The sequence below is a fragment of the Pelodiscus sinensis genome, chromosome 7 (genome assembly GCF_052426305.1).
Source record: "Pelodiscus sinensis isolate ZL-2025 chromosome 7, ASM5242630v1, whole genome shotgun sequence".
NCBI classification, from domain to species: Eukaryota; Metazoa; Chordata; order Testudines; family Trionychidae; genus Pelodiscus; species Pelodiscus sinensis.
The window spans coordinates 1532252-1555666 of NC_143058.1; the positions used below are offsets into that span (position 1 = coordinate 1532252).

At 66.6% G+C, this 23415-nt stretch overlaps 2 protein-coding genes across 4 annotated transcripts; both read right to left on the reverse strand.

The window, feature by feature from the left end:
- Positions 1-7777: 7777 nt before the first annotated feature.
- On the reverse strand, positions 7778-12390 carry LOC142825643 (uncharacterized). Its single transcript, XM_075917685.2, has 2 exons — positions 11256-12390; positions 7778-8820 (listed from the first exon to the last, which is right to left on the reverse strand). The coding sequence occupies exons 1-2, from the start codon at positions 11371-11373 to the stop codon at positions 7793-7795; spliced, it is 1146 nt and encodes a 381-aa protein (XP_075773800.2). The 5' UTR covers positions 11374-12390; the 3' UTR covers positions 7778-7792.
- Positions 12391-15772: 3382 nt separating this feature from the next.
- On the reverse strand, positions 15773-23215 carry LOC142825645 (dnaJ homolog subfamily B member 2-like). 3 transcript variants are annotated; one of them, XM_075917696.2, is made up of 8 exons: positions 23080-23215; positions 19935-20138; positions 18741-18850; positions 17703-17756; positions 17391-17498; positions 16820-16922; positions 16469-16539; positions 15773-16242 (listed from the first exon to the last, which is right to left on the reverse strand). In XM_075917696.2, the coding sequence occupies exons 2-8, from the start codon at positions 19997-19999 to the stop codon at positions 16019-16021; spliced, it is 735 nt and encodes a 244-aa protein (XP_075773811.2). In that variant the 5' UTR covers positions 20000-20138; positions 23080-23215; the 3' UTR covers positions 15773-16018. The 3 variants fall into 3 exon arrangements, with proteins under 3 accessions (XP_075773811.2, XP_075773809.1, XP_075773810.1); XM_075917694.2 differs by lacking the exon at positions 16469-16539; XM_075917695.2 differs by lacking the exon at positions 16469-16539 and having other exon boundaries at positions 23134-23205.
- Positions 23216-23415: the final 200 nt, after the last annotated feature.

Genomic DNA, 23415 nt, shown 5'->3' on the forward strand with positions numbered 1-23415 from the left:
CTGTATCTGTGCCCTGCCCCCACCCAGCTCTGGGGGTGCCTGTATCTGTGCCCCTCCCTCACCCAGCTCTGGGGGTGCCTTTATCTGTGCCCCTCCCCCACCCAGCTCTGGGGGTGCCTGTATCTGTGCCCTGCCCCCACCCAGCTCTGGGGGTGCCTGTATCTGTGCCCCTCCCCCACCCAGCTCTGGGGGTGCCCGTATCTGTGCCCCTCCCCCACCCAGCTCTGGGGGTGCCTGTATCTGCGCCCCTCCCCCACCCAGCTCTGGGGGTGCCTGTATCTGTGCCCCTCCCCCACCCAGCTCTGGGGGGTGCCTGTATCTGTGCCCCTCCCCCACCCAGCTCTGGGGGTGCCCGTATCTGTGCCCCTCCCCCACCCAGCTCTGGGGGTGCCTGTATCTGTGCCCCTCCCCCACCCAGCTCTGGGGGTGCCTGTATCTGTGCCCTGCTGGGGTAACTCCCTCCTACTCACCTCCCAACTGTAGCCTCCCTGCCCCCAGAGCGCCTGGCTCTGCAGTGGCTTTGCCACCCTCCTCTCTCTGCTGGTGGTGCTGCCCCGTGGTGGGTTACGGGGCCTTGGCCCCTGGCGCTCCCTACGCTGCAGCCTGCCCCCTTCCCAGGGGGCGCATCTGCCACGGCTCCCAGGTCCTGCCCACTCGGCCCGTCCGCTCCCTGGGCGGGACCCCCCCAGCACGACAGCCCCTTCCCGGGGACCCCCCCCAGCGCAGTGACCAGCCCCTTCCCAGGGGCCACTCCAGTGCGGGGACCCTCTCTTGGGGGCCCCTCTCCCCTGGGGGTCGCCCTCCGCCTCCGGGACGGCGCCTCTCAGGGCCTCCAGCCGCCTCCTCTGCCGTGAGCCCCTCGGGGGTCCCCCCCTCTGGCCCCCGGGCCCCCCTCCCAGAGGGGACAGCGCCCCCCTGCTCCCCAGCCCAGAGCGACCCCCGTCCAGCGCCCAGCAGGAGGGGCTATGGAGCTTTGAACCCAGCAAAGGATCCCTCAGGCCAGTCGCCTGGGCCCCCCGCCCCCCACGTCTGAGTCTGCCCTGCAGCCGGCTGAGTCCTGCCTGCCCTGCCCTGCCCCCAAAACAGCCCCCGTCCCCCAGCCGAGCCCCAGTACCCCAGCAACAGCCCCTCCCCCGCCAGTGTCTCTCCCCAGGTAACCGGGTCGCCTGGGCCCCTCTTCTCCCCTCCCCCCCCGTCCAATGTTCTCCCCTCGCTGGGACCCGCTGCGCCGGTCGGGGTCCCCCCTGCAGCCCCTTGTCTGGCGTCTGGCCGGAGCCGGCCGTGTCCCCTGAGCAGGGCCGGGGGCACCGGGGCACCAGACGCGGCTCCAGTTCTGGGCTGTTCCCTGCAACCGCACTGAGCCCCCCTGTATGTAACCCCCCCTGAACCCCCAAAACTCCCCCCTTGTCACACTGAACCAGCAACACCCGGCACTGAGCCCCCCCGTATGTAACCCCCCTGAACCCCCAAAACTCCCCCCTTGTCACATTGAACCAGCAACACCCGGCACTGAGCCCCCCTGTATGTAACCCCCCTGAACCCCCAAAACTCCCCCCTTGTCACATTGAACCAGCAACACCCGGCACTGAGCCCCCCTGTATGTAACCCCCCTGAACCCCCAAAACTCCCCCCTTGTCACATTGAACCAGCAACACCCGGCACTGAGCCCCCCTGTATGTAACCCCCCTGAGCCCCCAAAACTCCCCCCTTGTCACATTGAACCAGTAACACCCGGCACTGAGCCCCCCTGTATGTAACCCCCCTGAACCCCCAAAACTCCCCCCTTGTCACACTGAACCAGCAACACCCGGCACTGAGCCCCCCTGTATGTAACCCCCCTGAACCCCCAAAACTCCCCCCTTGTCACACTGAACCAGCAACACCCGGCACTGAGCCCCCCTGTATGTAACCCCCCTGAGCCCCCAAAACTCCCCCCTTGTCACATTGAACCAGTAACACCCGGCACTGAGCCCCCCTGCATGTAACCCCCCTGAACCCCCAAAACTCCCCCCTTGTCACATTGAACCAGCAACACCCGGCACTGAGCCCCCCTGTATGTAACCCCCCTGAACCCCCAAAACTCCCCCCTTGTCACATTGAACCAGCAACACCCGGCACTGAGCCCCCCTGAATGTAACCCCCCCGAACCCCCCCCCCCAAAACTCCCCCCTTGTCACACTGAACCAGCAACACCCGGCACTGAGCCCCCCTGTATGTAACCCCCCTGAGCCCCCAAAACTCCCCCCTTGTCACACTGAACCAGTAACACCCGGCACTGAGCCCCCCTGTATGTAACCCCCCTGAGCCCCCAAAACTCCCCCCTTGTCACATTGAACCAGCAGAATAGAGGTGGTTTATTGCCTCTCCAGGATACAGCACAGCACAGATGTCACCAGGTTACAGGGCAGGCCTACGATGCCTCAGCCCCCCTTGATATGGGGCAGGGGTCTCGGCTTCTAAACCCCCCAGCCTGTTGCTGAGGCTGCTTCCTCCATGCTCCCAGACAGACACTAACTCCCTCTCCTCCAGCCCTGCCCCCAGCCAGGGCAGCATCCACCTTCCTTTGTTCCTCCCCATGGGGGGTAGCTGGTCCTACCGGTTAAGAGATCCCTTTGCATAATGCCCCATCCCTGTCCCGGAGACGGCCCTGCCATTTCCGTATTGTGAAATAGGAATGGGGCCCCAGCGGCGGGGGCCTGGGGGGTCCTGAATGGAGAAACCGAGACCCAAACCTCTGGGGCCCTGCTTTCTCGGGAGAGACCAGAGACGCGGCTGCGCTGGTTCTCCAGGGAAGCCGAGTGCCTGGACCCCCCAGCCTCGGCTGCAGACGCCTCTTGGGCATCCCCGACAGCAGCAGACAAGAGCCCCTGGCTGAAACCTGGAGCCAGGTGAATTCCAGCTGCCCAGGAGAGGTGAGGAGGAGGAAGCGGGGCCCATGGCTAACGTGGCTTCTCCGCCCCGAGGGCGCCCTGGCAGAAGGGCGCAGTGCAGTCGGAGCGGCAGCCCGGAAGCAGCGTGTGGCCGCGCCGACTCTGGCATAGGTGTGTCTTCTGGTCTAGCTTAGTGCCCGGCCCGGAGCGCCAGCGACTGCCCTGCGAGCCCCACAGCTGGGGGGGCGCCGCCCCCTACAGATGGGCAGAGTTGCCCAGGGCCAGGAGAGACAAAGGACCCAGGAGTGCCCCACACCGGGGTGGGCAAGAGAGCCTCAGCGTGGTGGCAGCTGGGTGACCCTGTGGCCCGGCACTCCACCCCATGAGCCTTGGTCAGTGTGAGCAGCAGGCGTCACCCTGCCCCACCTAGCAACCGCCCGGACCACAGAGACCCTGCCTCGACTGGCCTCTCCACCCCGCCCATGGCCACAGAGACGTGGCCGGAGCGCCAGCCGGCATAGCACCGCTCCACCCAGCGCCCCCTAGGCTGTGGGCTTGTGGAGTGGCGCCCCCTGGAGGCTGCCCCCTGCAGCTGAGGGAGCAATGCTGCAGCAGTGGCCCCAGCCTGCAGGGGGTGCTTTGGGCCCGGGTCCCTGTTTGGGGCCTGGACCCACTGCCCCCCCCACAGACACAGGGGAAGGCTGGGGGTGGGTGGGCACAGGGAGAGCCGGGGGTGGGGCAGGCGGGGGGAGTGGGTGGGTATGGCAGGGGGGCAAAGGGGTGGGTGCCTGGTGGGGTGAGCAAGGGGAGATGTGTGCATGGGGCCCAGGCTTTGCCTCCACCACCCACCCCAGCATGCAGGTCTGACTTGCAGGTGCCTGGGGCTGGAAGGGATGGCAAGAGGGCATCTAGGCCAGCCCCTGGCCTCACGGCAGGGCCAAGCACCCTCCAGCCGCCCCGAGAGGTGTCTGTGCACCCTGCCCTCAACAATCTCCAGCCATGGCACTTATCCCAGCGCGCCCCACGCTGGCCGGGAAGGGGTTAACGCCGGCATAGAGCCCCGGCCAATTAGGGAGGGGCTTTTAAGGAGCCAATCGGGGTGCAGCTCGCTGGGGCAGCCCTGTATAAAAGGAGCTGCCCAGCCGCACCTGGGGAGTGTGGCCCTGGCCAGGGGGGTGCAGGGTTGGCTCCTGGAGAGGTGCTATTGGGAGAGCCGGGCAGGCTCGGGGGGGCTCCCGCCTGACCCCTGCCAGGCAGTGCCGTGTCTAGTCTCCATTGGCGTGAGGCCTGGCCAGGCGGTGGCTGGCCACAGTGGCGGGCACTAGACGAGGCGCGAGACCAGGGTGGTGGGCGTGGCCGAGGGCAGTGTCCCGGAGAGGACGCGTGGTCTGGAGCAATGAGGATCCGGAGTGGGCGTGGCCGAGGGCAGCGCCCCGGAGAGGACGCGTGGTCTGGAGCAATGCGGGTCCGGAGTGGGCGTGGCCGAGGGCAGCGCCCCGGAGAGGACGCGTGGTCTGGAGCAATGCGGGTCCGGAGTGGGCGTGGCCGAGGGCAGCGCCCCGGAGAGGACGCGTGGTCTGGAGCAATGCGGGTCCGGAGTGGGCGTGGCCGAGGGCAGCGTCCCGGAGAGGACGCGTGGTCTGGAGCAATGCGGGTCCGGAGTGGGCGTGGCCGAGGGCAGTGTCCCGGAGAGGACGCGTGGTCTGGAGCAATGCGGGTCCGGAGTGGGCGTGGCCGAGGGCAGTGTCCCGGAGAGGACGCGTGGTCTGGAGCAATGCGGGTCCGGAGTGGGCGTGGCCGAGGGCAGCGCCCCGGAGAGAACGCGTGGTCTGGAGCAATGCGGGTCCGGAGTGGGCGTGGCCGAGGGCAGCGCCCCGGAGAGGACGCGTGGTCTGGAGCAATGCGGGTCCGGAGTGGGCGTGGCCGAGGGCAGCGTCCCGCAGAGGACGCGTGGTCTGGAGCAATGCGGGTCCGGAGTGGGCGTGGCCGAGGGCAGTGTCCCGGAGAGGACGCGTGGTCTGGAGCAATGCGGGTCCGGAGTGGGCGTGGCCGAGGGCAGTGTCCCGGAGAGGACGCGTGGTCTGGAGCAATGCGGGTCCGGAGTGGGCGTGGCCGAGGGCAGCGCCCCGGAGAGGACGCGTGGTCTGGAGCAATGCGGGTCCGGAGTGGGCGTGGCCGAGGGCAGCGCCCCGGAGAGGACGCGTGGTCTGGAGCAATGCGGGTCCGGAGTGGGCGTGGCCGAGGGCAGTGTCCCGGAGAGGACGCGTGGTCTGGAGCAATGCGGGTCCGGAGTGGGCGTGGCCGAGGGCAGCGCCCCGGAGAGGACGCGTGGTCTGGAGCAATGTGGGTCCGGAGTGGGCGTGGCCGAGGGCAGTGTCCCGGAGAGGACGCGTGGTCTGGAGCAATGCGGGTCCGGAGTGGGCGTGGCCGAGGGCAGTGTGTGACGGACCGGGCCTTGTCTGGGCACAGCTGAGTGCGTCCGCTCAGGGCGAATTGCTCAAATCCGGGGCTCCTTACAGCCCCCGACTGGCGACCTCTCCACACAGGCCACACACCAGTCTCACAGAGCGCTTCAGCAGCCTGCCTGAAGCCTCCCGAGCAAAACCCCCCGACACCCCAGCAATATCCGTGCCCCAGATGGCCCCGGGCCTATACACAGGTGGGGGGTCCTAGCACCCAATCCCACCTACCCCGAACAAGTCCTGTCCGGTTCCAAGAAACCAGCCACAGATCCCTGGTCAATTTACCCTCTGGACCTTACCCACAAATCACGCTGGGCCAATCCTTTAGCATCTAACATCTAAAGGTTTATTATTACAGGAAAGAAAAGCCTGAGAGTAAGGTTATTAAAGTACAGTACGTTACATGCACCGAATCTCCCAGTCCTTGATGCAGGCTCTAGCAGAGATGTTACAGCTGCTGGTTTAAAAGTTCTTATTGCACATCCTACGATCAGGATGGGTTCACAGGTCTTCCGGGCTCTTCAATCCCTGCAGTGCTGCCTCTGGGATGAAGTGCTGAGCTGAGAACAAAATGGCATCGACCACATGGCCTCTTTATACTCCTTCCTGGCCTCTTCTAGTATGTAGCAGGTCACCTGGTCCTCAGCCTCTCTGTCTTCCCTGCTGGCTGCTCTCAGGACAGCCCCCATTCTTTGGGTGTGTCTTTGGCCCATTGAGAACCATTGTTCCACAGGTAATTAGCATGTCCACAGGCTCCACAGGCTCAGCCCTGCCCAATGCTTAACCACATGCAGGGAAATCTTCAGTTTCCACACAGATTACAGATCTACACAAACAGACATTATACACTCACATAAACAGTGTACACAGGATCAGAAAACAACAAGCTCCCATTCAATACCCCACATGGCTCCCCCCACACCAATTTCTGGGGCCAACACCCCCACCTAGGGGTGCAGCAGCGATCTGGCTGCTTCCCTCCAATTCAGCAACGTGACACAGTGTCCCGGAGAGGACGCGTGGTCTGGAGCACTGTGGGTCCGGAGTGGGCGTGGCCGAGGGCAGTGTCCCGGAGAGGACGCGTGGTCTGGAGCACTGCGGGTCCGGAGTGGGCGTGGCCGAGGGCAGTGTCCCGGAGAGGACGCGTGGTCTGGAGCAATGCGGGTCCGGAGTGGGCGTGGCCGAGGGCAGTGTCCCGGAGAGGACGCGTGGTCTGGAGCAATGCGGGTCCGGAGTGGGCGTGGCCGAGGGCAGTGTCCCGGAGAGGACGCGTGGTCTGGAGCACTGCGGGTCCGGAGTGGGCGTGGCCGAGGGCAGTGTCCCGGAGAGGACGCGTGGTCTGGAGCACTGCGGGTCCGGAGTGGGCGTGGCGCGAAGCCGGGTGACTCGCTGGGTCCGGAGGAGGGATGTAAAAGGCAGCCGAGAAGCCGAGCTGATTACTTGCTCCCCCCGCTGCCTCTCTCCACGGCAACTGGGGGAGCAGGAGCTGGCGCTGGGGGGAGCCAGCTTAAAAGCTGCTTCCCTCGGCACCGTTTCGCTGTGCGGGGAGGCAGGGGTGCAGCGGGGAACCCGGGGCCCCTCCCCCCTTATCGACTGGTCCACCGAACTTCCACCAGCTACCCAATTAGCCGATTCATCAGGATTTCAGCTCCCTGGGCCCGAGCCTGCGAAGGGGGACGGCCGGGAGCGCTCTGCTGGGGGCCTGGCCCGGCGACTGGTCCAGGGGGCTGCTGTCTAGCTAGCGTGTGCGGCGCTGGCCGGCCTCCCCGGCGGCAGGGACACGAGGCACGTCAGGCGCTCGCAGCGCTAGCTCCACGGGAAACTCTTCCCCGGGACCGTCCCTCTCTCATAGACTCATAGACTCATAGACTCCAAGGTCAGAAGGGACCATTATGATCATCTGGTCTGGCCCCCTGCACAGCGCAGGCCACAGAATCTCACCCACCCCTCTTAGAATAATCCTCTCACCTATGTCTCAGATATTGAACCCTTCAAATACTGTGAAGGCCCCAACATGCAGAGAATCCTCCAGCTGTGATCTGTGCCCCATGCTACAGAGGAAGGTGAAAAACCTCCAGGGCCTCTGCCAATCTACCCTGGAGGAAAATTCCTTCCCGACCCCAAATATGGCGATCAGCTAAACCCTGAGCATGTGGGCAAGACTCACCAGCCAGACACCCAGAAAGTTCCCTATAATGAATGGTCAATTAGTTACCAAGATCATGTTATTTCTCTCTCCCGCCCGCCTCTCCCTCCCGTCCTGTCTGGGCCCTCGGACAGCCCCTGCAGCCGGACCCCTCCGTCCCATGGCCGGCGCGGGAGGAGGCAGCATGGCCGTGGGCAGCCGTGAGCATGCCGGGCCTCTGGCGCTCACACGGGCCCTGGAAGCCCCACGCCTGCCGGTGCCGAGCAGCTCCCCCGCGAATGATAGAGACCGGCGGAGAGCCCGGGTCCTGTCCTTTATTGACCAGCGGCTGGCCCAGGGGCCAGGCCCGGCTTTCCCCGCGTGCTCTCTTCGCCGCTGGGGCGCTGGCTCGGGGAGGGGCTGGGCAGGCAGGCTGACGGCTCAGGCCTGCCGCTGGCGGGGAGGGGGCTGGCCCGCGGGGCTATGTCTGGGAGGGGGCTCACTTGGCAGGGCAGCTGACTGACCCCCCCCTGCAGCTGACTGATTGCATCCAGGAGCTGGCTGGTTCCACTGGGCAGTTTATTCACCCCCTCCCACAGCCATCTCGTTCCTCCCCGGAGCCAGCTGCCGTGGCCCCGGCCTGGCGCGGCTCCGCTCTGGAGCAGGGCGGCCCTGCCCGGGGCTTGGCCTGGCCAGCGGCTGGCTCCTCGTGGGAGCAGGCTGGCGGCGCTTGGCAGCGGCGTCTCTCCCACCAGCAGCGTGACGCGCGTGAGGCAGGCCGTCCCAAAGCCCTGCTCCGGCCCGGCTGGGACCCGGCTAGCACCCGGCCGCCAGCTCGCCCCGCGCAGCAGCAGCCACCGCTCCCCGGACGGCCGGACCGCCCAGCCAGCGAGCAGCGCGTCCCAGCCCGGATCCGGCGCCTGGGCTCCGTGGCGTCTGTCATGGGCCGGGTTCCTGCCCGCCGGGGCCCCCTTGCGGCCGGCGTCCCTGGGCACCAGCGTGAGCTTGGTGTGCAGCTCCTTCCTCCCCACATGCAGCGCGCTCCTTCCAGCCGGCCACTCCGCTCCCAGGCGCCCGGCAGACCCGCTCGCCCTGGTCCCCGGGGGGCGTCGCTCAGCCTGGGGCTGCGCCGTGCTCGCCAGCTGCAGCGAGTTGCGCCTGGCTCGTGGCCAGCTCTCGGCTGGTGGCGCCGCCCGGCTCCCCTGTGGCGCACTCTTCCCAGGCGGCACCTTGGAGCTGGCAGCTGCCTTGTGTCTGGCGTGCGGCTCCTTGGGCCTCTGGCGCTCTGCGTAAGGCCCAGGGCGAGGCGACAGGGGCCCGGCGGGGGAGTCCTTCTCTGCCGCTCTCTTGTCAACAGCCACCCCTGCAAGAACGGACCCTCGTCAGCATCCCCGAGGAGACGCCTCGGGCCCCTCCTGCCACGGAGCAGCTGCCCGGCTCAGCCCCTTAGCCAGAGGCCAGCTTGAAATGCCCCCTCCCGCCCTGCCCCCTCCAGAGAGGCCACGGCTCGCCAGGCCCCACGGCCACGAGACTGACTCGGCTAAAGTGCCGAGACTGCTTTGGGGTCTGCCGGCCAGCCCCGGGCGTGGGGCGTACGGTGTGGGAGGGGTCTGGCCCCCTCACCTCTCCCCACCGCAGCCGCCTGTGCCCCGTGCCGCAGCTAATTCTGCCCCAGCACCCGCACTGGGCTCTGCCCGTCGCCCAGCCCCACGCTTGCCTTGGGTCACTGTCGTCTGGCCCCTGCTCCATCAGAGCTGCCCTGGAGAACCCCAATGGGGGCAGCCCCAGTGTCTCTGCAGGCCAGGCACTGCGGGGGGGCAGAGGCGCCTCCTGCCCTTGCTGGTCATGGGGGGGCGCTCCCCTTCTCACGGTGGGGGTCTGGGGTGACTGAGGGGAGAGGCAGGGCAGAGCACAGCTCTCATTGGCTGCCTGCAGCCTCCTGCAGCTAAGCAGCCAATCGGAGGGCTCAGATTCCCTGGCGGGCTGGTACAAGATGGGTTTCGAGGCCAGCGCCAGTCACTGGGCGAGGGGGATGTGCCGCAGGAATCGCACGCGCGGCGCCCATCCCCGTGCCCCAGGCCCCCTCACGGGCAGGAGCCAGCGGCACCCTGGGCGGCGCCTGGACCTGGGACGCGGCCCGGCGGCTGCATGCGCACGCCCATTGCTGCGGGGGCTCTCTGTCCGCACGGCGTAGGCCACCGGGAGTCTGTCGTGTAACCTGCCCTAAGGAGGGACGCCAGGGCCAGGGCCGGAAAGGGCCGTCGCTCCAGCCTGCCGAGTGAGTAGCCGCTTGGCCAGCGCGGACGATGGGGCAGGGTCAGAAGTTCTGGGCGGTTATTAATGGTTCACAATCCTGCTGGAACGGCATCACAAGGTGGTTCCGCAGGGGTCTGTTTGGGACCGGCTCTGTTCAGTATCTTCACCAACGATTTAGATATTGGCATAGAGAGGATGCTTATGAAGTTTGCAGATGATCCCAAGCTGGGAGGGGCGGCGGGTGCTCTGGAGGATGGGGCATAATTCAAAATGATCTGGACACACTGGAGAAATGGTCTGAGGTAAACAGGATGAAGTTTAATAAGGACAAATGCAAAGTGCTCCACTCGGGAAGGAACAATCCGTGTCACACACACAGAATGGGCAGCGACTGTCTAGGAAGCAGTACGGCAGAAAGGGATCTAGGGATCAGAGTGGACCACTAGCTAAATATGAGCCAACAGTGCGACTCTGTTGCAAAAAAAGCCAACATGACTCTGGGCTGCATGAGCAGGAGTGTGGTGAGCAAGACACGAGACGTCCTTCTTCCGCTCTGCTCTGCGCTGGTTGGGCCTCATCTGGAACATATTGTGTCCAGTTCTGGGCCCCACATTTCAAGAAAGATGTGGAGAAATTGGAGGGGGTCCAGAGAAGAGCGACAAGAATGATGAAAGGTCTCGAGAACACGAGCTAGGAGGGAAGATTGAAAGAACTGGGCTTGTTTAGTTTAGAAAAGAGCAGACTGAGCGGGGACAGGGGAGCCGTTTTCAAGTACCAAAAAGGGGGTCACAGGGAGGAGGGAGAAAACTTGTTCCCCTTGGCCTCTGAGGACAGGACAGGAAGCAAGGGGCTTGAACTGCAGCCAGGGAGGTTGAGGTTGGACATTAGGAAAAAGTTCCTGCCTGTCAGGGGGTTAAACACTGGGATAAATTGCCCGGGGAGGTTATGGCAGCTCGGCCCCAGGAGCGTGTAGCAAGGAGGGAATCGGATCTCTGGGGTCCCAGGCCGGCACAACCCTTCCGCCAGGCCCCGAGCCACTGCCGATGGTCTTTGCTGGGCCGCCGGGGGCCACTCGGACGTGCGTTGGGACCCTGCCTCGGGGGGTGTGGAGAGGGTCCCTCCCTTCCCCGCCACGTGCCCACGACGGAGAGAGCTGGCGCAGGAGGAGGCAGCCCCCGCGCCCGGCTGCTGCCACTTGGACGGGTTCGGCCTTTCTCTACCCTCCAGGGTAGCGGGACAGGACGTGGGCTGGCGGCCTCCCTGGGGGGCTGGCTCGGGCAGGCCAGACTCGCCGCCCCTCTGGGGGAGCTCTGAGCGGTGCTGGGAGCCTGGCCCACAGCCTGCCCCAGGACCCCCGGCCCGGGTGGGGACGGAGGGACTGAGCTGAGCTTGATGGCCCTGCCCGTGGCCCCCTCTAGGCTGTGCCAGACCAGACCTCCTGCCTCCCCTCTCTGCTCTGCCCAGGGGCTAGTGCTGGCCACTACCTGCCCCGGCTTCCCCCGCGCCAGCCCTGGGCTCCCCGCGCCCCGGCTCGCCCCGTACCTTCCAGCGGTGGCAGAGCCTGCGCTGGCCACATCAGTCCCAAGCGGCCCCCCGCGGGCTGCCCGTCACGGCCCCAGAGCCGCCCCTGCCTGGCCAGCTGCCCCCAGGCCAGGCCCATTGTGATGTCAGGGCCCCGGCGACGGGCACGGGGCTGCCTCCTCCTGCGCCCGCCCTGCCTGCCCTCCCCACTCGCTGTGCCCGGCGGCGCGTGGGCTCCGTGGCTGGGCGGTGCCTGTGCCGCGCCACGGTCTGTGCCCAGCCTGCCGGGCGGGTGCCGCTCGCTGCCCCTCCCTGAGGGGTTCCCGGAGCCCGGGAGTGGGCCCGGCGCGGCTGGCCAGCCCTCTGCTCTCCGAACCCCTCCCCTGCTCTCTGCCGCCCCTTCGCCGGCGTTCGGCCTTGGTGACCTCTCCTGCCCGCTGAGCGGGGGCTCCTCTCGGCTCGCGTCCCGGCGCCGTGCTCGGGCCGACGTGGCCGCACTAGCCCCGGCGAGGCGGAGGAGTTCGCTGCCCCTCCCGTGAGCGCAGCCGTGCCTGTGTCCACGGGAACGCCGCCGGCCGCCCTTTCCCACCGCTCCCACGCGGAGCTCGCTGGGCTCTCGTCTAGCCCCTCCCGTGAACCCGGGACCGCGCCCGAAACCTCGCTCCCCTCCTGCCGCGGTGACAGTCCCGGCCCGACTCGCCCGCCGGGCTCCCAGCGCCACAGCCGCCCTTCGCCTGTCCCCTCAGCGCTGTGCTGGTGGCAGACTGGGGGGCCCGGGCAAAGGCCTGGCGGGGGCCCATCTAACCCAGCCCCGGCTCCTTCGCCAGCACTGGAATCTCTGGGAGCCTTGCAACGTGCCACCCACCACACAGGCCTTCCCTTGCGGAGCCGCGCTGCCTAGAGCCCGGCCCCTCAGGCGCTCTCGGCTCCTCCCGTCTGGCCGGTCCGGGCGTGAGGCTCCTACAGGGCAGTGACCCCCTGGCTCACCAAGAGGGGCGAAAAGAGCTTTCTTACAGCTGCCCACCTATTGCAGCCCAGAGCCAGAACGTCAGAGCGGCCAGACGGGGTCAGACCAAAGGTCCATCTAGCCCAGTCTCCTGTCTGCCAACAGTGGCCAGCACCAGGTGCCCCAGAGAGGGTGGACCGAAGACAATGATCAAGCGATTTGTCTCCTGCCATCCCTCTCCAGCCTCTGACAGACAGAGGCCAAGGACACCATTTTATCCCCTGGCTAATAGCCTTTTATGGACCTAACCTCCATGAAATTATCTAGCTTCTCTTTAAACTCTATTATAGTCCTAGCCTTCACAGCCTCCTCTGGCAAGGAGTTCCACAGGTTGACAACACACTGTGTGAAGAAGAACTTTCTTTTATTAGTTTTAAACCTGCTCCCCATTAATTTCATTTGGTGTCCTCTAGTCCTTATGTTATGGGAACTAATAAATAACTTTTCTTTATCAGCCCTCTCCACACCACTCATGATTTTATAGACCTCTATCATATCCCCCCTCAGTCTCCTCTTTTCTAAACTGAAAAGTCCCAGTCGCTTTAACCTCTCCTCATATGGGACCCGTTCCAAACCCCTAATCATTTTAGTTGCCCTTTTCTGAACCCTTTCCAAGGCCAAAATATCTTTTTTGAGGTGAGGAGACCACATCTGTACACAGTATTCAAGATGTGGGCGTACCATAGTTTTATTCAGGGGCAGTAAGATATTCTGGGTCTTATTTTCTATCCCTTTCCTAATAATTCCTAGCATCCTATTTGCCTTTTTGACCGCCGCTGCGCTCTGTGTGGAAGTTTTCAGAGAACTGTCCACGATAACTCCAAGATCTTTCCTGATTTGTCGTAGCCAGATTAGCCCCCATCATACTGTCCGTATAGTTGGGGTTATTTTTCCTGATGTGCATTACTTTACACTTATCCACATTCAGTTTCATTTGCCATTTTGTTGCCCAGTCACTCAGGGTACGTCTACACTAACTCGTTAGTTCGAGCTAGGTAGGGTAATTAGGGCAAGTGGATTTACATATCCTGGGCTTCACTTGCACGTTCCCGGGAGCCACCATTTTTAAATCCCCCTTAGTCCGAACTCCATGCCCGTGGCTACACGCAGCACGGAGTAGGTAGTTCGAATTAAAGATCCTAATTTGAACTACCATTACTCCTCATTCCACTATATCCCTGCACCTGTATCCAGCCCCTATATCCCCACGCCTGTATCCCGTACCCTCACACCTGTATCCCCACACTCCTGGGCCTGTATCCTGCGCCCCCGCGCCTGTATCCCCACGCCCATATCCTGCACCCCTGCGCCTGTATCCCCCCACCTGTATCCCTGCACCCCACACCTGTATCCTGAGCCCCCGCACCTATATCCCCGCGACTGTATCCCCGCACTGCTGCGCCTGTATCCACATGCCTGTATCCCTGTGCCCCCGCGCCTGTATCCCCATGCCTGTATCTTGCACCCCCATGCCTGTATCCCCACACCCTGCACCTGTATTCCCGCGCTCCTCCACCTGTATCCCTGTGCCTGTATCCCTGCGCCCCCGCACCTGTATCCTGCGCCCCTGCGCCTGTATCCCCACGCCCATATCCTGCACCCCTGCGCCTGTATCCCCCCACCTGTATCCTGAGCCCCCGCACCTGTATTCCCGTGACCCCGCACCTGTATCCCCGTGACTGTATCCCTGCACTGCTGCGCCTGTATCCACATGCCTGTATCCCTGTGCCCCCATGCCTGTATCCCCATGCCTGTATCCCCATACCTGTATCCCCACACCCTCACGCCTGTATCCCACACCCTGCACCTGTATTCCCGCGCTCCTGCGCCTGTATCCCTGTGCCTGTATCCCTGTGCCCCCCCACCTGTATCCTGCACCCCTGCACCTGTATTCCCACGCCCCCACACCTGTATCCCTGTGCCTGTATCCCCACGCCTGTATCCTACACCCCTGCACCTGTATCCCCACACCTCCGTGCCTGTATCCCCGTGCCTGTATTCTGTGCCCCCGTGCCTATATCCCACGCCCCTGCGCCTGTTTCCCCACACCCCCATCCCCAGCCTGTATCCCCACACCCCTACACCTGTATCCCTGCGCCTGTATCCCTGCGCCCCAGTGCCCATATCCCAGCGCCTGCCTGAGCAGCGAGTGAGGGGAGCAGGCGAGAGGTGGAGTCTCCATCCCGGGGGTGTTTAATTCCTGGCTGGACCAAGCCATGGCTGGGAGGGGGTGGGCTGGCCTCGCCTTGGGCAGGGGGCTGGACTTGGGGCCTCCTGAGCTCCTCGCCAGCCCTGGGTGCCTGACGCCTTGTGACCGGCCAGAGCGTCAGGCCGAGCCGCCTAATTCTTCTGCTCACACAGGTGTCCCCGGGCAGCCCCCGCGGCCTTGTGTGCACGCCCCGTCCTGGGCCCCCCCAGCGACAAACCACCCCCCCAGCGACAAACCGCGCCCCCCCAGCGACAAACCGTGCCCCCCAGCGACAAACCGCGCCCCCCCAGCGACAAACCGCCCCCCCAGCGACAAACCGCGCCCCCCAGCGACAAACCGCGCCCCCCAGCGACAAACCGCCCCCCCAGCGACAAACCGTGCCCCCAGCGACAAACCGCGCCCCCCAGCGACAAACCGCCCCCCCAGCGACAAACCGTGCCCCCCAGCGACAAACCGCCCCCCAGCGACAAACCGCGCCCCAGCGACAAACCGCCCCCCCAGCGACAAACCGTGCCCCCCAGCGACAAACCGCGCCCCCCAGCGACAAACCGCCCCCCAGCGACAAACCGCCCCCCCAGCGACAAACCGCGCCCCCCAGCGACAAACCGCCCCCCCAGCGACAAACCGTGCCCCCCAGCGACAAACCGCCCCCCAGCGACAAACCGCGCCCCAGCGACAAACCGCCCCCCCAGCGACAAACCGCGCCCCCCAGCGACAAACCGCCCCCCCAGCGACAAACCGTGCCCCCCAGCGACAAACCGCCCCCCAGCGACAAACCGCGCCCCAGCGACAAACCGCCCCCCCAGCGACAAACCGCGCCCCCCAGCGACAAACCGCGCCCCCCAGCGACAAACCGCCCCCCAGCGACAAACCGCCCCCCCAGCGACAAACCGCGCCCCCCAGCGACAAACCGCGCCCCCCAGCGACAAACCGCCCCCCCAGCGACAAACCGCGCCCCCCAGCGACAAACCGCGCCCCCAGCGACAAACCGTGCCCCCCAGCGACAAACCGCGCCCCCCAGCGACAAACCGCGCCCCCCAGCGACAAACCGCCCCCCAGCGACAAACCGCGCCCCCCAGCGACAAACCGCCCCCCAGCGACAAACTGCCCCCCCCAGCGACAAACCGCCCCCCCAGCGACAAACCGCGCCCCACAGTAACCTGCCAGGGGCTCTCCGGGCTCCTCCTGGGCCCCTGCCCCCTTCGTCCCAGGCGGGATGGGGGTCGCCGCAGGGACAGCCCCAGACTCCAAGCAGCCGCCCGCGGGCTGGGCTCCAGGCCAGACGGCCCCTCGGCGGCAGCCTCAGAGAACGGGAGACTGAGCTCTGCTCCCTCGTGTATTGATCAGCTCCTGCTGCCCCCGACCGGCGCAGCCCTGGACACTTGCTTCTGCTGGGAGCCCACTGGCGTCACGCTGGGGCCACGGGGCCCGGCCGGGAGCCGACTTCTGCTGCTGGACGCCTGGCTCCATTCTCAGCTCCACCCCGGTCCCGGCTCCTGTCCAGAAGCGGTCGCAGTCCACCCAGCAGCCAGCTCCCACCTGCCACCCAGCAGCCGCTTCCCGGGCTCTTCAGTCGCGGCGCACACCGCCTTCCCCGGCCGGGGCCTCTCCTCCGCGCACCCCTCTGGTTCCAGCCGCCTGTGGCTCGGGGGGGAGATCCGCCTGGGGCTCCTGCCTGCCCCCCGGCGCCTCCCCGCCAGGAGCGGACTTGTAGCGGGCGTGCGCCTTGCTGCGCCCGGCGTGGGCGTCGCTCCCTGCGGCTGCTCTGCTGCCCGGCTTGTCCACAGCCGCCCCTGCGGGAAGGGACCCCGTCAGCGGCCCGCAGAGACGGTCGCCCGTTCCTGCCTCGGGGCAGCCGCCGGGCCCGGGCCCCGCCCCACTGCGTCCCGCGCCAGGATCCCCGGGGGGCCGGGCCCCTTGAGCGGGCTAGGCCGGAGCCAGCGCCCCCCCGGGAACCAGCTCTGCCCCCCCCGGCCGCTGTTGCAGCCCCTGCCATAGCCCAGGCTCCCCGCTCCTCACCGTTCACGTGGACGGATTTCAGCTCCCCGTCCTCTTCCACCTCCACCTGCTCCTGCCCGTTCCTCACCGTCCTGGGACGCAGAGAGGGGCGGCTGAGCCAGCGTCTCCCTAGGGTAGCCAGCCTGCCCCCCAGCCCGCTGCCCGCTTGCCGCAGGGACCTCCTGGGCAGGGCAGGGTTACCTGGGGAACTCCCCGGGGCGTGACGGGCTCGCCCCCTGCCCGCAGTGCACCAGTTGCAGCCTGTCTAAGCGGGGTGAGACGTGCCGTTAAATGGGATTTTACATCCCGGCTTCTCACCCGCTGTGGCCACTGGGCCGCGCTGCCCTCCCCCGGCTGCTGGCCCCACCTCACCTTTTGGTGGTGATGCGCTTGCCATTGACGACCTTGGTGGAGGTAGAGAAGAAGCAGAAGCCTTTTCCCGCGCTGCTGCCGGAGTGGAAGGGCCCAGTGGAACCTGAAACCCAGGGCAGGCCATTGCCAGCTGCGCCGGGCGCCGCGGTGGAGGGGCGGGGGGAGTGAAATGGGGGGATCGGAGGGGAGAGTGTTCTTGGGGTTCCCGCCCCAGCCCCTCGGCTGCCCCACTGTGGGTCTGGCCATGGGGCAGAGCCTGAGGCCAGCGGCGAGAGGAGCTTGTGGGACGATGGGGGGCACCGTGGCTGTTGGACTCCCCGGCCCAGGCCGTGCAGGGACTCTGGGCCCAGGCAGGCAGCCCTGCTAGGGGGCCAGGGCACCGGGTTCTGTCGGGCCCTGGGCCCTGGACTCAGAGAACGTGCAGCGGCCGTCCCTCCCCGCCCCACCCCCCCGCCGCATGGACACGTGTCTCCCCCGGGACGTGGGGCCATTCGGGGCAGAGCATGGGGGACCCTGTCGGGTCTGCCGTTCCCCACGGGAGAGCGCCCTGGCTCCCCGAGACCTGACTCACCGTAGAAGGGGTCTGGTCCCCCAAAGAACTCCCGGAAGATGTCGTGCGGGCTGCGGAAGTGGAACATAAACCCGGGGGCCCCGTCTTCGGCCTGCGAGCCCCTGGGCCCTGCGGGGAAAGCCGAGAAGGGAGGTGGCAGCCTGGAGCCGGCCCCAGGAAGAGCCGCAGCGAGCAGCTCCCTGCTTGGGCTGCCAGGCTGGGACCCGCCTCTCTGCACGCGGGGCTGGGGCCAGGACTGTCAGTGCTGGGCCGGGCGATGCAGCCGCGCGGGGAGCAAAGCCCAGCCCTGGGAGGCGGGAGGGGGTCACTCACCTGCCCCCGCGAGCCCCTCCTTGCCGTAGCGGTCGTAGAGCTCCCGCTTGCTCTCTGCCGGGAGAAGGAGCCGGAGGTCAGCCAGCCCGTCTCCCGCTGAGCCCGGCCACAGCCGCCCTGCGCCCCCCCGGCCCTCTGCCCGCACAGGCCTCGGCAGACATCCGGTGTCCAGCGGGGTCGGAGCAAAGGCCCATGCAGCCCAGGGTCCTGTCTGCCCACAGCGGCCAAGGCCGGGGCCCCAGAGGGAGGGGACACAACAGGGAATCGTCACGTGATCCCTCCTGTCGCCCATTCCCAGCCCCTGACGAACAGAGGCCAGGACACCCTCCCTGCCCAGCCTGGGTAACAGCCACTGATGGACCTGACCTCCAGGAGTCTCTCTGACGCTTCTGAACCCTGGTAAAGTCTGGTCTCCACAACTTCCCCTGGCGAGGAGTTCCACAGGTTGACTGTGCAGTGTGTAAAGAAATGCTCCTTTTGTCTGTTTTAAACCAGGGCCCTACTGATTTCCTTGGGTGGCCCTAGTTCCTGTGTGCTGAGCCGTGAGCAGCACGTCCTTCTCCACGCCAGCCATGACTGTATCGACTCCCATCCCACCCGCTCCCCCGTTGTCCCTGTTCCCAGCTGACCCGGCCCAGGCTCGTTCGCCTCCCTCGTACGGGCACGGTTCCACCCCCCACCGCCTGCTGTGGGCTCCCTTCTCGGCACCGTTTCCAGGGCCGATGCCAAGCTGTGGTGAGACGCCGAGGCGCCTGCAGGCAGGAGCGGGGGAGACGCTGGAGGAACGGGCCGACCCAGCCCAGCGGTGCCGGATGCCTTGGAACCAGGCCACTAGCCGCCCTAGGAACCCCCAACGCAGACGCCCCCGGCGAATGGCGCCAGCGCAGGGCTCCCGGCGCCCACACCTCGCCCCAGCAGGGCTCGGGCCTGGCACATGCTGCCGGGTGGCTCAGCAGCCCAGGACCTGCTGCCGGGGCCTGCACTGGAGGGGAAGGGCGAGCCGGGAACGCTGGGGCTGCAGAAGGCGGCGCCCCTTACTGTCCGACAGCACTTCGTAGGCCTCCGCGATCTCCTTGAACCGCTGCTCCGCGCGCTCCTTGTTCTCCGGGTTCTTGTCCGGGTGCCACTTCAGCGCCGCCTTCCGGTACCTGCAGCGGCCCCGGGACCCGTCAGTCGCCCGCCCGTGCTGCCCTTCACCCGCCTGGAGGTGCCAGCACTGTGCCATGGCCCTGCAGGGGCTCCGCCTGGCTGTCGGCGGAGGGCACAAAGCCCCCCCTTCCCAGAGCAGGGAGCTGTGCCCAGGACCCCCTGCAGCTAGTGGGGGGCTGTCTGCTCTATGACCGGGGCCCCCTGCGCTGGGAGGGGAGATTCTCACTGACTCTCCTAGGGTGTGTCTAGACTACATGCCTCCTTCGACGGAGGCATGTAGATTAGCCAGATCGGAAGAGGGAAATGAAGCCGCGATTAAAATAATCGCGGCTTCATTTAAATTTAAATGGCTGCCCCGATCTGCCGATCAGCTGTTTGTCGGCAGATCGGGGGAGTCTGGACGCGATGCCCCGACAAAGAAGCCTTTCTTCATCGACACAGGTAAGCCTCGTGAAACCAGGTTTACCTGTGTCGATGAAGAAAGGCTTCTTTGTCGGGGCATCGCGTCCAGACTCCCCCGATCTGCCGACAAACAGCTGATCGGCAGATCGGGGCAGCCATTTAAATTTAAATGAAGCCGCGATTATTTTAATCGCGGCTTCATTTCCCTCTTCCGATCTGGCTAATCTACATGCCTCCGTCGAAGGAGGCATGTAGTCTAGACACACCCCTAATGTGGATTCACCCAGACACCCAGGCTCAGCCGCCCAGGGAGAGACAAAGGGAGGGGGGGAGACCAGCACCTGGCTGGGGGCAGGGCTGGAGGAGAGTTTGAGTTTCTGGCTGGTATCATGGAGGAAGCAGCCTGAGCAAGGGGCTGGGATTTAGGGGCCCAGGCTCCCCCATCTCAAGGGGGGCTGAGGCATCCTAGGCCTGCCCTGGAACCAGATTCCATCTGTGCTGGGCTGTACCCTGGAGAAGCCATAAACTCCCCTGTTCTACTGGCTGGGGGAGTCTGTTCGGGGGTGCAGGAGGCGGGGGACCCCGACGGGCTGTCACACCCTCCGTTTGTGTTCGCAGGGGTGCTGGGTGCGGAGCGGCGGCAGCCACAGCCGCCAGGAGCCGGGCCAGGCAAGGGCTTACGCCTTTTTGATGTCGTCCTCGGAGGCGTCAGCCGGGACGTGCAGCACGTCGTAGTACCCCGCCATGGCGACCGGGGAGGCGGGGGGCAGCGGAGCCAGCCAGGAGCCGGCGGGTGTCTCTGGAGCGGCGGGAGTCGGTAGGGCTGGAGCCGCGGTCTGTGGCGCTCATGGCCTGGTGTCCCCGCACAGAGCGGCCAGCTGCGGCCTGTGGAGCGGAGAGCCGAGCCGTCGGGGGGGTCCCAGAGAGGGGCAGCGCCTCCTCCCCGGCAGACACAGCCAGCGGCCTCTCGCCCCTCGCCCCCAGGCCATCTGTGCTGGGGCTGGCCTGGGACCCTGCCTCTCCCCCCCCGCCCTGTGCCTGTGTCTACCCACGGCTCAGAATCCATCTCCCCTCCGTGCTGGGCTGGCCTGGGAACCTGCCTCTCCCCCCGCCCTGTGCCTGTGTCTACCCACGGCTCAGAATCCATCTCCCCTCCGTGCTGGGCTGGCCTGGGACCCTGCCTCTCCCCCCGCCCTGTGCCTGTGTCTACCCACGGCTCGGAATCCATGTCCCCTCTGTGCTGGGCTGGCCTGGGACCCTGCCTCTCTCCCCGCCCTGTGCCTGTGTCTACCCACGGCTCAGAATCCATGTCCCCTCCGTGCTGGGCTGGCCTGGGACCCTGCCTCTCTCCCCGCCCTGTGCCTGTGTCTACCCACGGCTCAGAATCCATCTCCCCTCCGTGCTGGGCTGGCCTGGGACCCTGCCTCTCCCCCCGCCCTGTGCCTGTGTCTACCCACGGCTCGGAATCCATGTCCCCTCTGTGCTGGGCTGGCCTGGGACCCTGCCTCTCTCCCCGCCCTGTGCCTGTGTCTACCCACGGCTCAGAATCCATCTCCCCTGCTCTGTGCTGGGCTGGCCTGGGACCCTGCCTCTCCCCCCGCCCTGTGCCTGTGTCTACCCATGGCTCAGAATCCATCTCCCCTCCGTGCTGGGCTGGCCTGGGACCCTGCCTCTCCCCCCGCTCTGTGCCTGTGTCTACCCACGGCTCGGAATCCATCTCCCCTGCTCCGTGCTGGGCTGGCCTGGGACCCTGCCTCTCCCCCCGCCCTGTGCCTGTGTCTACCCACGGCTCAGAATCCATCTCCCCTGCTCCGTGCTGGGCTGGCCTGGGACCCTGCCTCTCCCCCCGCCCCGTGCCTGTGTCTACCCACGGCTCAGAATCCATGTCCCCTCCGTGCTGGGCTGGCCTGGGACCCTGCCTCTCCCCCCGCCCTGTGCCTGTGTCTACCCACGGCTCAGAATCCATGTCCCCTCCGTGCTGGGCTGGCCTGGGACCCTGCCTCTCCCCCCGCCCCGTGCCTGTGTCTACCCACGGCTCAGAATCCATGTCCCCTCCGTGCTGGGCTGGCCTGGGACCCTGCCTCTCCCTCTGCCCCGTGCCTGTGTCTACCCACGGCTCGGAATCCATCTCCCCTCCGTGCTGGGCTGGCCTGGGACCCTGCCTCTCCCCCCGCCCTGTGCCTGTGTCTACCCATGGCTCGGAATCCATCTCCCGTCCTCTGTGCGGGGGCCTGGGACCCTGCCTCTCCCCCCGCCCCGTGCCTGTGTCTACCCATGGCTCGGAATCCATCTCCCGTCCTCTGTGCGGGGGCCTGGGACCCTGCCTCTCCCCCCGCCCCGTGCCTGTGTCTACCCATGGCTCGGAATCCATCTCCCCTGCTCCGTGCTGGGCTGGCCTGGGACCCTGCCTCTCCCCCCGCCCCGTGCCTGTGTCTACCCACGGCTCAGAATCCATCTCCCCTGCTCCGTGCTGGGCTGGCCTGGGACCCTGCCTCTCCCCCCGCCCCGTGCCTGTGTCTACCCACGGCTCGGAATCCATCTCCCCTCCGTGCTGGGCTGGCCTGGGACCCTGCCTCTCCCCCCGCCCTGTGCCTGTGTCTACCCACGGCTCGGAATCCATGTCCCCTCCGTGCTGGGCTGGCCTGGGACCCTGCCTCTCCCCCCGCCCTGTGCCTGTGTCTACCCACGGCTCGGAATCCATCTCCCCTCCGTGCTGGGCTGGCCTGGGACCCTGCCTCTCCCCCCGCCCCGTGCCTGTGTCTACCCATGGCTCAGAATTCATCTCCCCTGCTCCGTGCTGGGCTGGCCTGGGACCCTGCCTCTCCCCCCGCCCCGTGCCTGTGTCTACCCATGGCTCAGAATTCATCTCCCCTGCTCCGTGCTGGGCTGGCCTGGGACCCTGCCTCTCCCCCCGCCCCGTGCCTGTGTCTACCCACGGCTCGGAATCCATCTCCCGTCCTCTGTGCGGGGGCCTGGCCTCCGCTTGCACTGCCCCATCCCAGCCCCCTTGTCCCTCTGCCCTGCCTGGCGCCGGGTCCCTCCTGGCAGCGCGCTCCGGCCCTCTCCCGGGAGCCCCCTGCCCCTCCGCACTGCTGTCTCTGGATCCGAGGCTGCAGCGCGGGGCCAGGCGGGCGCTGGTCCGCGAGGGGAGCCAGTTTAAACACCAGCTCCCCACACAGCCCGGCCGCCTGTCGCCCTGCACTGCTGCCTGTGTCAGAGGGAGCAGCAGCCCCTCTCCAGCGTGCCAGGCTGCCTGCCACCCAGCAGAGCTGCAGCAGGGTAGGTCCTGGACCCGGCCCAAGCCGGGACTGAGCCGAGCTGCTGGCCAGCCTGCTGAAAAAGTCACTGGCGGGGGGGGAGGGGAGGGCGTGTAGTCTACAGCATTAACCGATGAGATTTTGCTTCTCGGTCAATGGGCTCTGCTATCACGGCCCGGTTGTGGGCTGCCCGGACGGGAGTGCCGTGAGCCGGACACGAGGCGTCGTCCCTCCGCTCTGCGCTGCGCTGCGCTGGCCAGTCCCTTTGTGTTTTGCTCAATGAGTGTTGCTGTGGGGGGGGCGTGAGGGTTTTCAAGCATCAGAAAGGGGGCGCGATGCCGACGTTTGGGACCCGCTGGGCTGGGGTCCATGTGCTAGGCAGGGGGGCCTGGCTGGGAAGGGCACTGGCCGCCACGCCAGGCAGGCTGGCTCTGATGCGCTGGAGAGCGGGGAGCCAGTGCAGGGTGACGTGGTCCATGCCACGGGCCAGGTGACTCCCGACCTTCCCCGGCATCTCGGCCCTGCGGCCCCCCGGCAGCCCCTCTGGCCCGGCCCCAAGCTCCGCCTACCTCAGGGTCCGCACTGCCCCATGCTCCCAGCCCGCCCCTGCCCTCGCTGCACACCTGTGGCTGCTCTGCGGAGGAGGGGCGGGCGCTCGCCAGCAGCCTCTCACAGGCCTCCCCTGCTGATTAACAGCCGCTGCAGCCAATGGAAAGCTCAGGCTCATTGTGATGTCAGGGCTTTGCACTTTCATTCCGGAGGTTCCAGTATGGCCCACGGGCAACAGGAGGGCAAGATGCTGTCACCCTTTGGCGGCAGCCCCTCCTCTCCCCTGCCGTGCTGAGGGGGCCCCGCCCCCGCCCCGCCCGGCCCCGCCCCCGACGGGCACAGCCCGAGGCATTAGG